Source organism: Acomys minous (assembly GCF_964271855.1).
Source record: "Acomys minous genome assembly, chromosome: 9".
NCBI classification, from domain to species: Eukaryota; Metazoa; Chordata; class Mammalia; order Rodentia; family Muridae; genus Acomys; species Acomys minous.
The window spans coordinates 92,764,265-92,780,224 of NC_140490.1; the positions used below are offsets into that span (position 1 = coordinate 92,764,265).

Sequence of the window (15,960 nt, forward strand, 5' to 3'; positions counted from 1 at the left end):
ACAGCCCCGCTTCTCCCAGGGAGCAGGACTCATGCACACAGCAAAGGCACGGTGAGGCAGTCCACATAACCTTGGACTGCCAGAGCACGCACTCAATCCGTTCAGTCTCCATATGGAGGTGGCATGTGGCTTACAAATCTTTGACGTTCTGGAAAACATGTCTGAGGGAGTGTCACGTCTTTATTTATCTAACAGCTACTATCCTGAGGTTTTAAGTGAGCTTAGTAGTGGGAGTCACACATCAGTAACTTGTGCCAGCTAGGAAACAGTTCATTTAATAATGCTTACACATTCTTATTTGTTCATAAACAACAATGATTGGCTAAAATAAACTTTGTTTTCTGGAAAGATAGAAACATTAAATGTTCATAATTCAATTTTGATAATGGAAGTTCATAAAGTAATGTAATACTATAATTTAATGTACATTAAGTTTTCATTAAACTTCATCATACAGTACTTCCTAGTTATCATAAACAATTTATGTGAATGACACCATATGTTACAAGAACTAGAAACAGCTTTCCTCCACTCCATAAATCTTATAAGCATGTGTACACATGTGTTATAATGTTTTCAGTCTTTACAACTCTTCAAACTAGTGTATTAAGATTTCTATGTTTATGGATAAGGACAATGGACTCAGCGAGCCACAGAAACTCACAGGACAGTAAACAGCTTCCATGGCAGTTAGACTCCACACTATGCCTCCCCTGCTTCCCTGCACACCCTGCCTCTGCCATGTCTACCAGCAGCCACTTCCTCTCCTTAGGAGTGACAGACAGTTTATTTATTTAGTTTACCAGTACTGACTTTCTGCTAAGTGGGCTTACTTAAAACTAGGTATAGCAGGTAACAAAAAGTTATGTCCACAGCTCAAATGAGGCAGACTAAACTTATCCATGGCAACTAATACTTAAAACCTTGTCATCACCTGGGAGGCTTCCTCTGCCATCTCTTGGCTGCCTCCCACCCATACACTCTGTGTAGACACTATTCTGGTGTCCGGTAGCATACACCAGAGGTTACCAAACATGTGTGGACAGAGCACTCGGTAGAGCCCTCCTGTGTCTTGCTCGCCTTTCTCACAGAGCTTGTCCAGAAACTGATCTACTGGCTTTGGAAGGTCTGCCTGCAAGGTACACTTTGGCTGTCTGTTTTGGAACGTCATTTTTAAGAACACTCCCATGATTAATGAAATATGGTGGCTTGCAGCAATTAGCTGCCTATACAAGTAGACTCTTTCCACTTAATATAAAATATATGAACTCCTTAAAACCAGGAGAGGGGCAGCCTGGAGTTACCAAGTCTTATCATAAAATGAATAGAAACACAGGCTATATCCATCGAAACCCAAGGAAATAACAAAAGGTAGGATTCAAATGGCTTCCACAGATGAAAATAGGTCTCTCAAATCATAAAGCTGGAGAGAGTAGCATTTTAAACAGAACTATGTATCATAAAATAGGCACCTGGGATCATTAAATTTACTCTATTCTATGTGTATGACTGTTTTGCCTGTATACATGTATGTACACCATGTGCGTATTATATATGTACACCTCATGTACATACATGCCTGAGGTCAAAAGAGGGGACCAGATCCCCTGGATCCATCCCATGTGGGTGCTAGGAAACAATCCAGGTCCTCTACAGAGCAGTAAGTGCTCTTAAGCACTGAGCCATCTCTTCAGCCCCCCAGATATATTTTTAAATACCCTAAATCAGACACAGAAAACGACAAAAAGTTGAAAACTGTTTTAGGCACATTGTACTGTTTCTCCTCTTCTTCAACTGCCTAGAATGTGCCAAGCCTACCCTAACACCCAAATTAAAAGAAAGCCTTAGACTAGGAGCAAAGTTTCAAAGGCTTACCTTACTACTTCAAAAGAAATGTAGGGGTAATTAACTACACACTTCCTCATCTTCCAAACTCTGCCTGCTCAACACTCTGTCAACACCCAAGCCTTCCTCTCCCCAGCTCTTCTTTCATCACTAATTAAAATCTTCTCCACGCTAATTAAAATCTTCCCTGCCTGTCTACCACTGATCCTCACAAAACAGTAACTTTCTCAGCCTTTTTCATGTTTCATTAGACACCAGGTTCTGTTCGCTTTGATCTTTTCTCCCCCCTGGGCTCCAGTGAAGAACAAGCAGAACACCCAGCCTCGAGACTATACTTGCCAAGCTATCGGTGCACACACAGCTGTGATAACTACAGCAAAAGGCATGCAGAGAGATGATTCCGTAATAGTTTTTGAACACACATATCCCCTTTGCTCACTTACTACATCTTCAAAATTACTTACTATAAAGCAGACAGATATTAAGTCCTCCATTACCACTCTCTCTCCTTTCATTACGCCCCTGTCAATGAGTTATTCCTTCTCTGTGGCAGGCAGGCTCTTAAAAACGTTCCCAATCGTCTCCTCATTTCTACTACTTATATCACTGTGTACTCCCCTATAGTTGAGTATAGGTAAGACACACACTTGCTTTAAAACAGCAGAATATGGCAAAGGTACAGGTATCACACTTCCTCAATTACATAAAAAGACACTGTGCCTTCAGTCCAGCTAGCAAGGAAGAGAACTCTGTGCACAGAATTGACAGCAACATCTGGCAAACACACAGCTAAGACTAAGACCCTCAGCCCAACAGCCCAGCAAGAACTAAGTCCGCCAACAACCCCTTAATCAGACTAAGAAGTTGATGAGTCCCCAGGTGGACTTTCTTTTTTTGTTGTTGTTGTTGTTTTTTTTTTTTTTTTTTCAAGACAGGTTCTCTCTGTGTAGCATATCTGCGTGCTCATATCAACATGCAGCCCCGAATTTAAAACAGAGGCAACCTTAACGCCTTCCAGCATCCTGCTCATCCTCCTCCAGGGAGGCCTTTAAGGGCTATCCTACTCCACAACCTTAAGTAACTCTGTGGCATACTTTACTTGTTTTGGCCACCTACATTTGTAATATAATAAAAGCACATAATGCACATAGCGAACGGGGAAAGAAGGTGAACAGACAGACAATGTTCTCACCTGATTGAGGTTGAGGTTGTTTTCAATACTCAGGGGGATGAGATGAGGCAGTACTTTTCCAGCCAGCTGCTCTTTGGTAATTCCCAACTTCTTATGAGTAAAAGTACATTTATAAATTCCTGACAGAAAATAATATAAGCTTTAGAAATTAACACCCATGGAAATACTGTCTCTATAGCAAGTCTTTTGGAAACTGGTGTGGTGCAAATTTCCTCTCCTGAGAGGATGAGGATGTTGTCTTCCATGTGGGCCTCAATGCCTTCAGGTGCGTTAGCCGTGCAGACTTATAACTACCATGGCATATTTTACCCTGTGCTCTTTTTATTTAAGAGCACACGTAATGACAAAACTAATGGTGTGGTTACTATAATCCAGCAATCAGGTTACAGAGTAACTCCTTACCCTGTCTATTTTAGACCGCATACTTAAATTTGGAGCATCTATTTCAAGACATCTAAATACAGGTTCAGTAGAGAACAGAGTCCACACTTTGATTCACTCCCTCTGCAGGTGAAACTCAGCACAGCAGCCTTGCCTCGTACTTTATCCTACGACATCAGTGGAGGCTTTACCACCCCTCCCCACTCACCCCGTCCCGGAAACCTTCTAGTCTGTAAGTGCCAAGAGTCTGCTTCCCTTGTTATTAGAGAAAAGTTACATGGTGGCATTTATCTCATCATTCTACAACTGCATAATGCCACATACATAAAATTAAAGTGCAATGGTTTTACAGCGTGAACATTTTCTTACACAACTACTATATAAAATCAAGATGACAGTAAGTCTCCAGCTACCTAAGATCCCCATGAGGACTGCGGGTTCCTTGGAGGGGATCTGTTGTAAGAAGGGTAGGATGTCATCAAGTACAAACCACTTATCCAAGTATTCTAGAATCTTCCCTAAACAGACCAGGGAGTTCACACGGACCTGTCAAGGAGAAAAATTACACGTAACTTTGTCATGTAAAGTTCTTATAATGTAAAGCGAAATACATAGTGTAAATTTAGTCTTCAAACACACACAGCTAAAATCTCAATAAAAATAGGTTTACTAAGGTAGAGTCTATAAAGCATGGCTTTACTAACATAAGAAATTCATTCATTTACTGACTTTCCTGACATAGGACAGGAAGAACTGCAGACTGCGACACTGAGCTCCCAGTAGGTAAAGATAAGGAACAGCTTCAGCCGCGTAATCTTCACTCTCACACTCGCTCATTCGCTTCTATGGAGCTATCACAGGCCTCGGGGGCCTCGCACGCATTAACCAGGCCATCGCTGAGCGACAATCCCAGCCTCCAGTTTGTATCAGGACTTTAGAAGCTTTTATGTGTTCACTAGTATTATTAAACATTTCTAAACACATCTTTAATATACTTACTAAAGTCCACCATTTCCAAGCTCTTACATTTCTTAATTCATTCAACTTTTGATACACATCAGACCCTAGGTATGGCTGCAATTTATTCCGTTTATGGACTGACTGGCTGTGGGTGGCAGTGCTCATCCACAACACACATGTGGAAGTCAAAGCTAACTTGCCAGAGTAGCCTCTCTTCTAGCAAGCCGACTGTGGGGATCAAATCGGGTGATCAGGCTTGGCAGCATGCCTGGCTTTTACCCACCAAGCCATCCCTGGCCCCTTTAACTAGGATTTATATGACAGAATACTTCAGGCTGGCCAGGCCTGTTGGCACAGGACTGAACTTCAGTTACTCAGGAGATGGGAGTAGGAAGCTCTTAAGCTCAAAGCTTGCCTGGGCTAGACAGCAAGCTCAAGGTCAGCATGGGTAACTCAGTAAGACCATGTCCTAAGTAACAAGAAGTGGGCTGGGGCTCAGTATGGTGATGCACACTTAGAGCCCAGCACTTGGAAGGATAGAAACAGAAGGTCAAGAAAACAAATGTCAGGCTATATAGCAAGTTCAAGATTAGCTTAGGCCTGGGCTCCTTTAAAAACAGAACCTGAAGTCAAAAAAGGGGGGGAGGCAGGAAATAGTTCAGTGGGAAAGCTTTTCCAGCATATTTAAGACCATGGATTCAATTTTGAGTACCAAGTCGTTCCCTACCCTCCAAAAAGAGTACATTTAAGTCATGTCCATAGTATTAATTAAACCATGTGTCAATAAAACTCCAGTCTAAAATAACTAAGCAGAAAATAATTCCATTAATAACTGTACAAGAAAATAGAAAATTTTCCATTTCTGAAAAATATGAACAACTGTTTTCTGAAATTTAAGCATAGAATATTGCAAATTCAAAACATTATCTGGAGGTTTAACCTGTTCTCAGAATCAGTTTATTATAATAAAGAACTAATGCCATCTGCTGGATATATATTTAAAACGCTAGTTTAATTTTATTTTCCTTTATGATGTTTAAGATACTAGATAAATCACAAATATGTCTCTTGAAACGTTTTACCTAGCTATGTATTATTTTTCTTCATTTTCAGGCAATTTTAATGGATGATTTGTTATAGGCAATTCATAATTAATATTGCCAGACCCTAGAGAATACGTCTATAAATACAACAAAGAAAGTCCTATCTGCCACACAAAGGTAAGCTAAGAGCATTGAAAAATTACATCTAAAATGGGTATATGTCCAGGAGTGGTATAGCTAGATCTTGAGGTAGCACTATTCCCAATTTTCTGAGAAAGTGCCAGATTGATTTCCAAAATGGTTGTATAAGTTTGCACCTCCACCAGCAATGGAGGAGTGTTCCCCTTTTTCCACATCTTCGACAGCATGTGCTGTCACTTAGAGTTTTTGGTCTTAGCCTTTCTGACGGGTGGAAGACAGAATCTCAGGGTTCTTTTGATTTGCGTTTTCTGATGACTAAGGATGTTGAACCTGTCTTCAAGTGCTTCTCAGCCATTCGGGATTCCTCTATTGAGAATTCTCTGTTTAGCTCTGGACCTCATTTTTTAATTGGATTATTTGGTTTGTTGATGTTAAATTTCTTAAGTTCTTTATATATTTTGGGTATTAGCCCTCTGTCAGATGTAGGGTTGATGAAGATCTTTTCCTAATCTGTGGGCTGGCGTTCTGTTCTATTGACAGCATTCTTTGCCTTACAGAAGCTTTTCAGTTTCAAGAGGTCCCAGTTATTAATTGTTGATCTTAGAGCCTGGGCTGTTGGTGTTCAGGAAATTGCCTCCTCTGCCAATGAGTTCAAAGCTGATCCCCACTTTCTTTTCTAATAGATTTAGTGTATCTGGTTTTACATTGAAGTCTCTGAACCACTTGGAATTGAGGTTTGTGCAGGGTGATAAATATAGATCTACTTGCATTTTTCTACATGTAGACATCCAGTTAGACCAGCACCACTTGTTAAAGATGCTATCATTTTTCTATTACATGGTTTTGGCTTCTGAACTTCGACCCAAAATTTATCCTGCTTAGAAGATGTGCAGGGATAAAGACAGAGCAGAGATTGAGAGAATGTCCAACCAATGCATGGCCCAACCTGAGACCCACACCAGAGAGCCAACCTGACACTCTGCTGTGCTTGCAGATGGGAGCCTAGCACAGCTGTCCTCAGAGAGGTTCTACCAGAGGGCCTTGTGGAAGAGTAAGGGGAGGATACAAGGACCTGGAGGGGACAGGAGCTCCACAAGAACACCAGCAGAGCCTAGCAGGGCTCGCAGAGACTGAAACACCAACCAAGGACCATGCAAAGACTGGACTTAGGCCCCTACACATATGTATCCAATGGGCAGCTTGGTCTTCATGCAGGTCCCCTAGTAAGGGGAGCGAGGGCTGTTTCTGACAAGGACTCTGTTGCATGCTTTTCAATCACTTGTTCCTGTCAGGGCTGCCTCACCAAGCCACCATGGTAGAAGATGTGCTCAGTCCCAATACAACTTGATCTATTGGGATGGGGGTGGGGTGGGGAGGTGCCTCCCCTCTTCTGATGGGCAGGGGAGGGGGGATAGAGGGAAGAGGGAAGGAGGGTAGGACCAGGAGGAGAAAAGGGAGGGGGCTACGATTGGGATGTAAAGTAAATAAATAAGTTTCATGAAAGGCTGAAAAGACGGCTCAGCAGGTAAAGGAGCTATCAAACTGACTGTGTGAGTTCGAACCCTGGAACCACACAGTGGAAGGAGAGAACCAACTCCCACACACCACGTGCACGCACACACACACGAAGCAAATACATGTAAAATAGTTAAGTTACATGAGAAAACTTATACTATTATAAATGGGTTACCTACAACTACAATAAATTATATAAGTAAACTATACAAGAGTTATTTCCCAATAGGAAAATGTGTCCACTACTAAGCAGTAAGAGACAAACATTAGTGTGTAACTACTTACAGCCAGGGAAGATGTCTGTAAGCAGGCATTTTTAATTCTTGGAATCAAAGCATTTTTCATGGACGGGTAGTCTATAAGATTTGCAAAAGTTGGAATGATGTTTAGACAGAGCTCCTATTGAAAAAACAAATCTGATCAGTCTTAAGGAAAGGCGTTCAACCTTCCTCTCCCACACTCAGCTAATTTGTCACAGTATAAAACAAACTTCCAGATGTTTTACATTATTTGGTCTTTGCAAAAACATTTTTGAAAAATAAAAATAAAAAAGAACATTTATAATTGGTTGAAAATGGCATCGCTACACAGGGCCTGTGGTAGTGTTTCAAGGGCTTGCAATTACAACTAGTTCTGCACAAGGTCTTTATGTAGCACAGGCTGGCCTCAACTTGCAACCCTCCTGCTTTCGCCTAAGTACTAGGATTACAGGCCAGCACCCTAATTACACAGGGAGAGCTGCAAAGTAGAGCTGGGTGCTCTAACCCACTTACCCCAGGATTTAACTACAGGGGGAAAATTCAACCTTATACTCTTAAAGAAACTTAAAGACAGAAATATATCGCAGAAGCAGACATATACAAGGCACTACAAACCTACAATCCCAGCACAGTGTTTTTTGAGATAGGCTGTGGTGTAGCCCAGGCTAGTCTTGAACTTCTGGTCTTCCTGCCTCTATCCCTCAGTGCCGGGATTACAAGTGTGTGCTACCACACAGGACTCCACTCCTTTTTGAATTCTGTATGCGTGCCTGGATGTGAGTCTATGCCTGTGCGGATGCAGGGGCAGGGGAGTCCAGGGCAAGGTACTAGACAGCTTGGAGCTGAGTTACAGGCAGTTGTGAGCAGCCCACCATGGGTACAGGGAACCAAACTTGTGTTCCCTGTTAGAGCAACACCTACCAGGTGCAGTGGCTTACAGTTTTACTCCTAGAATTGGGAGGCAAAAGCAGGTGGAGCGCTGTGAATTTGAGGCTAGCCTGGGCTACATAGCAAGAGCATTTCCATATAAACAAACGGCACCTGTTTTAGCCTCTGAGCCATCTGTACAGCCCCTGGAACATACTCTTTCCCAGGCAGTCAGTACACAGCAGGACAAGGAGTCAGCAGTGTAAGCCTAGAGATACATACACTACTATTGAGTTGCGTATAAATGTTAAGATTTGCATCTAAGCTATGCCTCGTGGCTTCCCAGCCCTCGTGGAGGAAAGCAAAGCAGACACTGCACCTGGATCTGGATGGAAGGAGCCTCCAGGGCTCTGTAGACCATCGGCAGGACACTGTTCTTTATCTCATCAGGTGGAGTTTTGGTTAACAGCAAATCCATTTTTTGTAGAAAAATTAACAAAATCTAGATGAGGAATGAAAAGATGTATTAAGATCTACAATCTTTAGGAAATTCAATATATGCCAAATTTTAAAGTCTTTTCAGAAAAGTAAGTTATGTATTTTGACACTCACCATGTTGCTAGCCTGAAGGCATGGAAGACAAAAACACACAAGTCTCTTACTTTTCTGTAGCAACACTTAAACTGTTCTCACTTAAATTAAACTACAATCATTTAAATTAAGACTAACCATATGTACAGAAACACATGACTCCTACAAGTTCCAACTGTCCAGAAAGCTACTGCATTTAAAAAGAATAAAAGCCAAAGAGAAGCAAAGTTAGATGCCTCAAGGAGGGAATTTTATCACTCAGCTTCTATGAAAGTAAACAAATGAAAAGATATGTGAGGGAAAAAGTTCTAGAAATAAACATGTTTAATTGTTCCTAATATTTTTTCCTAGCTATGTCTGTATATCTAAATTGTAAGAAAAAAAATTTCTTTCAAGATGGGATTTCTCTGGGTAGCCTTGACTGTCCTAGACCAGGCTGGACTCAAACTCACAGAGATTCACCTGCCTCTGCCTCCCCAAGTGCCGGGACTAAAGGCATGTGCCACCACGCCTGGCTTTAGGTGAAATTTTTTAAAAACTACTTATTTTGTATATGTATGAGTGTTCTGCCGGCTATTATATCTGTGCACTGCATGGAAGCCAGAAGGGGGCACTGGAATCCTGGAACTGGAGTTACAGTTGGCTGTGAGCTGCCATGTGGGTGCTGGGAATCAAACCCAGCGCCTCTGCAAGAGCAGCCAACGCTCTGAACTGCTGAGCCACCTCTCCAAGCCCCAGAATACTTAAGTTTTGTCAATGCTCAATTAAAACATTTCAAGAGGGTTTATTAGCTGAAAAAAAAAAATGAGGAAAGTGAGTACCAAAGCACCTTCGTTTCATTTCCTGTTGAATACTATGCAATTTTCTGTAAAATACCATGACAAAAGCAGCTTAAAGGAGAAAGGGTTTGTATGGCTCACAGTTCCCGGTGGGTCCAATGTGGTAGCAAAGTCAAGGCAGCAGGAACTTGAGGCAGCTCATCACACCCACACAGGGAATGCTTGCTTAGTGCTCAGCTCACTCCTCTCTTCAGTACAGGCCACAGCGTGAAAGAGTCGCTGTGGGCCTAGTTCAGGGCGGGGCTTCCCACCCCAACTCAGCTAGTTAGGAAAAGCCCTTACACGCACAGCCACAGGACAACCAAGGCCAGACAATTACATGTGAGACTTCCCAGGTGATTCTATGGAGCATCAGGCCAACAGTCAAAATTCACCATCATAAAAAGAACAGGGTCAAATAAGAACTGGGATCATGTGTGTACTGGGATTCCATCAGGACTAATGAACAAGTTAGGTGACATGCGATGCCACCAACTTTTCCTCTTGACACTCTGACAACTGTCAGGGAGCCCGGCTTTCAAGCTTATAGCTCTGTCCCGGTTAGTAGGAACACCCCTCACCCCACGAACTGCCTTCTATATTCCCCTCTTCAAGGAAAGAAACCGGGGGATGAGCCACAGAAGGTGGCAGCACGCCTGGAGGCACATGCCTTTAGTCCCGGCACTCAGGAGGCAGAGGCAGGGCTGCATGGGGAGGCCTTGTTTAAAAAAAAAAAGGTGGGGTAGGAATTATGGATAACAGGGGGAAGAGAGAGACAGGAGGAGAGTCGCTCAGGCACACGTTATTTGAAAGTGTCATAATGATATTTAACATCTTATATGCTACATTTTAAATTAAAAAACTAAAGTCAATTTTCAAGGGAACAAAGACTCACAAAGCCAATACACCAGACAGTTAACAGCTGACTAATGAGCTACTGTCAGCCAGGAGCAGAAACAGCCAATGGTATTTAGTATTCGAGGACAACTCTGTGGCTAGCAGTAGCATTCAGATGACAATGACTGACGCAGAGTTCTAGAAAGGAGGAGATGCACCCAGATTCAAGTCACGATGTGCAACCCCGCAGTTCCTGTACACCGTACAGAATCTACATACTGCATCTCACTTACACATACACTTTACATACATATGCATTATACTTGTACATATAATTTGCATCTTCACATGCACACACAAATTACACATATATACATTAGTACCATGATACCTTACACATTTTCTCTTTTAAGGAAAGAATTAGCAAGAAAATAGAAACAACTGACACAAATCATGTATAAACTAACTACTAGAAGAATAGCAAGCCAAATAAAAATATCTAAACCTGGCTTTTTTCCAATCTGCTATCTTTCAATTACAAACAATGTAACACAAGCAAAATTTGATTGCAATTTACTTTCTAAGACAATGATTTATGAAAAGCCACATTCATCTGCTAAGTTTAATTATAATTTTAGCAATGATTCAAATGTATAAAAGTAGCTTTCTGGCTAGTGAAAACAAAATCTAATATACTTATCACAATTTTTTAAACATTTAAATTTTTTATTTATTTATTTTTTGATGTGTATGGGTGCTTTGCCTAAATGTGTATGTCTGTGCCTGGTTGCTGGAGTCCAGAGTTGGATCCCCTAGGACAGGAGTTACAGATGGTTGTGAGCCACCACATGGGTGCTAGAAATTGAGCCAGGTCCTCTGCAAGGGCAGCCAGTGCTCATAAGCACTAAGCCATTTCTCTATGCCCAAGTTATTCAATTTTAAAAAGCTCAGAAGAGCCACTGCTTTGTTCTAAGCGGCAGTAGTCATCACAATAACCGTATAACTATCCACAAGTGTCACGACATACCTGGATGGGCTCCTGCTGCTTAAATACAGGACCGAGTTCAGGTAGAATTAATTTGACATATTCTTCTTTGGTGCACTCCTCAGCAATCAGCAGAACATTAGGCAAAACAAATGGTACCATGTCAGGGTTTACAAATTCTGAGGTCAAACAGGGCAAAATCCTCTGCACAATGACACGCTGCAAAGAAAAATGAAAAATTTATAAAAACAAAATGTATTTCAGAACTTCAGTATTTATACTAAGGTGTAAAGTGCCCATAAAGTTCATGGCTGAAACTGAAGTATTTTCTAGAGAAAAATAAAACTCTGTTGCTAGTTCCATCAAGACAAACCGCACAGGCTCACGATCGCGCCACCCTAGCAATCTCTAGCCAGTGTTCGCTGACAGCGCGTCTCCTCTTAATCTTGTCATACTTATGGTGCCTCCCTCCTAACTAAAGCATTGTCCTGACTTTCTAATCGCTAAGCCATAGGTGGCAACCATACTATGTTTACTGTAAGGGCCTTGGGAGGAATGACAATATTTTTGCTTTCTGTTCTTTCTCCAGACCACCTTCAGTAAAGGGGGGGGGGGGCAGACAGACAGACAGACAGACAGGCAGACAGACACACACACACAGACACCGACACGGACACACACACGGACACACGGACACGGACACACACACACGGACACAGACACCGACACGGATAATGGCCATGATCAGAGACGCTTTGGAAATGACTTCAGTCAGGAATTACTAGTTTTACAACTAGTTCCTTCTATAGCACTCACTGTTTTTGTTCTTAGCATGGGGTCTCACTATATAACCTGGTTAGCCTAGCACTCAGAAGTCCTCCAGCCCCTGTCTCTCAAGTGTGGGATTAAAGCAAAGGATGTGCCCCCAGACCCAGCCTCCCCAACACTCTTAATCCTACTTTACATTCACTGTTTAGTAAAGGACCTGGGAGGTTTGCATCAGTGCCAACGTGTCCCTTAACTCTAAAGAGGTAGTGAGCTGCACCTTGGCTGCTCTGACCAGCCCAGGCAGCCTTAATGCGGGTAGCATCCTAAGGGTTAAACACTATTTATTTTGCTTAAGCTTCGGCTTCAGTTTGCAGCAGTTACTGTCATTTGCCTCAGGTAAAGCTGTCTTGCTTCTTTGAAAGAGCGGGTTATGGTAAGCCCAAGTAAACATTAAACCAAAACCTCCTGACGCCGTGACACTGGTAACAAACCTTGGGCAGCTTCGGCAGAACCTTTGGCAATCCCTTGAAGAACTGTGATTTCTGGAGATTATCTCTTTGGAATAAGGTATCAAAATATTGAAGTGTTACTGCACCAACATCATCAAAGAAAGGAATCTAAAATACAGGAATCAATTATTTTAATAGATAATCAGTTAAAATTACTAATATCTAAAACTACCACAACAAGGTGAAAAAGTATTCGAAAACATTCAGCAGTATTCTAAACATTACATTAGACAAAAATTACAATTAGAAAAACCCAAATAAGAAATTAATTTTTCAAGTTCAAATCAGCAGCACATGTGGATTAGCTGAGCCCTAGCATTATTTATAAAATGCTGAAAATTAAAATAGCTTCAAAGTTGGGGCTGGCAAGATGGCTCAGTGGCTAAGAGCATAGGCTGCTCTTCTAGAGGACATGAGTTAAATTCCCAGCAAAAGCATCGGGCAACTTGTACACTCAAACACCTCCACAGACACATGCAAATGCACCATTAAAAACAAACAAATAAAACAACTAAAAATAAAGTGCCCTGAAGACATGATGAGTTACGGACAACACTGTTGAGTTTTCTGGACATCCAGAATGTCTGCGTTCTAACTGTGACTATCAGGATCTCTATTTATTTGACATCTTAATTTTCTTCATAACTATGTATGTAAATAACTTAGCCATTTAATGCCAAAAGCTGAATATTTAATTCATTCAAGAGCACTTCTTCATAACTATGTATGTAAATAACTTAGCCATTTAATGCCAAAAGCTGAATATTTAATTCATTCAAGAGCACAGATAGCATCTAAGAACAAAACTATGCATTATACAAGTTTCATCTGATCAAAACTCTAGCTGTACTCACTTTTGTCATTTGGTCCGCATCAGGCCTCACAGCTGGAGTTACATTTAGCAGCATCTTCACGTGCTCACGGACCTCCTCAGGGACACTTGTAAGAGAACTGGATCCCAAACGACTCAGCTACTCAAAAGCGCAAAGACGTAAGTGAGCATCGCACAGCCAGAACGGTTACGAAGCCTTTCTGCTCAGGCTGCCTGCTGCTGCCTGCACAAATACTAACTCTTTCAACATAACTAAAAGTGTCTTCAATACTCTGAGCATTTCCACTTCTAAAGTAAGATGGGCAGAAGTTTAGCCACTCTAGTAAACACCAGGATAAAAGTTGTAGTAACTGATGTAATCATTACTACAGAACCTATTTCTACTGAACTGATCTTAGACAAACTTGAATGAAGTTACTCATTTCTGTAAGGAATGCTGCAGCTGTGACTGCCTGCCAAGACTGCACAGACCAAGCCAGTCAGCCTCCAGCGTCGGGGAGAAGGGCTGCTCCTAAGGCCCACCCCTCAATGAGGGGCTCGGACAGCTGATGGCTGCCAAGTGAGGATGTGGCCCCCGGCATGGCAGTGACACCCCAGTGGGTAAGCATACAGTCTTGAGTATATGGACAGTGCAAACTAAACTTGATGGATTATTAAAAATCAAACAAAAACCATCAGTTGGGAGGGCATTTGGGAAGATAGGGGGTGGATCTGGGAAGAGTTAGGGGAAGGAAAGGGGTAAATACGACCAAATACATTGTATGTATACATGATGTTCTTTTTTTTTTTTTTTTTTTTTTTTTTTTTTTTTTGGTTTTTCGAGACAGGGTCTCTCTGTAGCCTTGGCTGTCCTGGACTCACTTTGTAGACCAGGCTGGCCTTGAACTCACAGCGATCCGCCCGCCTCTGCCTCCCGAGTGCTGGGATTAAAGGCGTGCGCCACCACGCCCGGCCCATACATGATGTTCTTAAAGAAAAAGGCACTGTTTTTTAGGAAGAATTTTCTGTCTACAGTTTAGAGAACCCAGCAGACACGTAAGCCAGTGCTGATAGGCAAATACCTGATCCAGCTGCCTGCTGAAACTCTTGTAAATATCCTGCTTGTTGACTTCAAATATCGGTTTCCCTTTATTAAACACAGCATACATAACAGCACCTAAGGAGTACATGTCACTGGCTGTCTCGCAGCTCACGGAGAGGATATACTCGGGAGCCAAGTACTCCGGATTTGGAAGACACAATGATGGTAAATTTGGGTCCCACTCTTTACAAGGAAACTTAGGCTATAAGAAGACAGAAAGGAGATGACAAGGTTAGAACCTCAAGAAACAGCAAACCATCACAGGCCACAGCTACCTTTAAATTTGTATTGACCCAGCCAGACATGGTAGTGCACACCTTTAGCTCCAGCATGTGGGACGAGGAGGCAGGTGGATCTCTCTGAGTTTAAGGCCAGCCTGGTCCACATAGTGAGTCCCAGGACAGCCAGGGTTAGAGACCCTGTTTCAAAAATTAAAAAAAAATAAAATAACAAAAAAAAATTGTTATTAAATAAGTAAATACATGGAAGAGCTTAGAAAATAAAAGGGGTGGGGAAAATAAGTAGAATGTATTATATGATTTATAAAATTGTCAAAGAACAAATTCAACCAAATTTCAAAGTTAATAAATATCAGCACATTATCACTGCTCCTGTCCCTGTGGTCTCTGAGGAAGACCTCACATTCTCACAGGCAGGAGCAATGCTGTTAGAGGGTCACAACAGAAGCTCGTGTGTTTGGATTTCTAAGAAATTCCTGTTTAACTAAGTTGCTCAATTTTTCTCTGGGACTCTTTTCTCAAGACATCTACAGAATCAGTCATCCGAAGAACACTGCCAGGCACTGTGGACACCAGGGTCCGTCTTTCCAGTCAGGCACACTGGAGCACCGTGCCTGAGCCTCACACTCTGCCAGGCTACCTGACATCTTCTAGTCTGCTGCAGATACAATCATAGATTTCCATGGTTTAAAAATCCAAACATTAAAACCATCATTACCTCTTGCTCAGAAGGATTGCTTGATGACACACAAAAGTCAAAACCCATTATTTTCCAGGCTCCACTTTTATTCAAAATTATGTTTTCAGGAGTGACATTTCCATGAACCATTTTCACACTGCTATGCAAAAATGACAGTCCTTCAGAAACCTGGAAATGAAAAAATTACTCTTGGAAAAAAATGTCTTTTTATGTTGAACACAACAGCTGCTGGTTCTCCTAGTAAGAAGTTTTACAAGTCAGCTGGCAATCAAACCAGGAGGGGAAATCTTGTAACAGAAACTGAAGTACAGTTATTAAGAAGTTCCTTTTTATGACAGAAAGGAGAGAGATTTCTGCTGTATAAATTTATCTATTTCCAGAGCTTGAAAGTGAGAA

General features: G+C 41.8%; 1 protein-coding gene and 1 long non-coding RNA gene across 4 annotated transcripts in view; one reads left to right on the top strand and one right to left on the bottom strand.

Annotated features, from left to right (window-relative positions):
- SCYL2 (SCY1 like pseudokinase 2) overlaps positions 1–15,960 on the bottom strand; it is a 54,396-nt gene that overhangs the window by 9,479 nt on the left and 28,957 nt on the right. For all 3 annotated transcript variants that reach the window (XM_084794633.1, XM_084794632.1, XM_084794634.1), the window contains exons 5-13: positions 15,583–15,732; positions 14,606–14,827; positions 13,567–13,683; positions 12,695–12,820; positions 11,478–11,654; positions 8,584–8,706; positions 7,363–7,476; positions 3,832–3,964; positions 3,038–3,156 (exon numbers count right to left, since the gene is read on the bottom strand). In XM_084794633.1, the coding sequence (XP_084650759.1) occupies positions 3,038–3,156; positions 3,832–3,964; positions 7,363–7,476; positions 8,584–8,706; positions 11,478–11,654; positions 12,695–12,820; positions 13,567–13,683; positions 14,606–14,827; positions 15,583–15,732 (1,281 nt within the window). The remainder of the gene's footprint in view (positions 1–3,037; positions 3,157–3,831; positions 3,965–7,362; positions 7,477–8,583; positions 8,707–11,477; positions 11,655–12,694; positions 12,821–13,566; positions 13,684–14,605; positions 14,828–15,582; positions 15,733–15,960) is intronic.
- Positions 13,852–14,707, top strand: LOC311604608. Its single transcript, XR_014781575.1, has 2 exons — positions 13,852–14,318; positions 14,543–14,707. It is a non-coding gene; the product is annotated as an uncharacterized lncRNA (long non-coding RNA).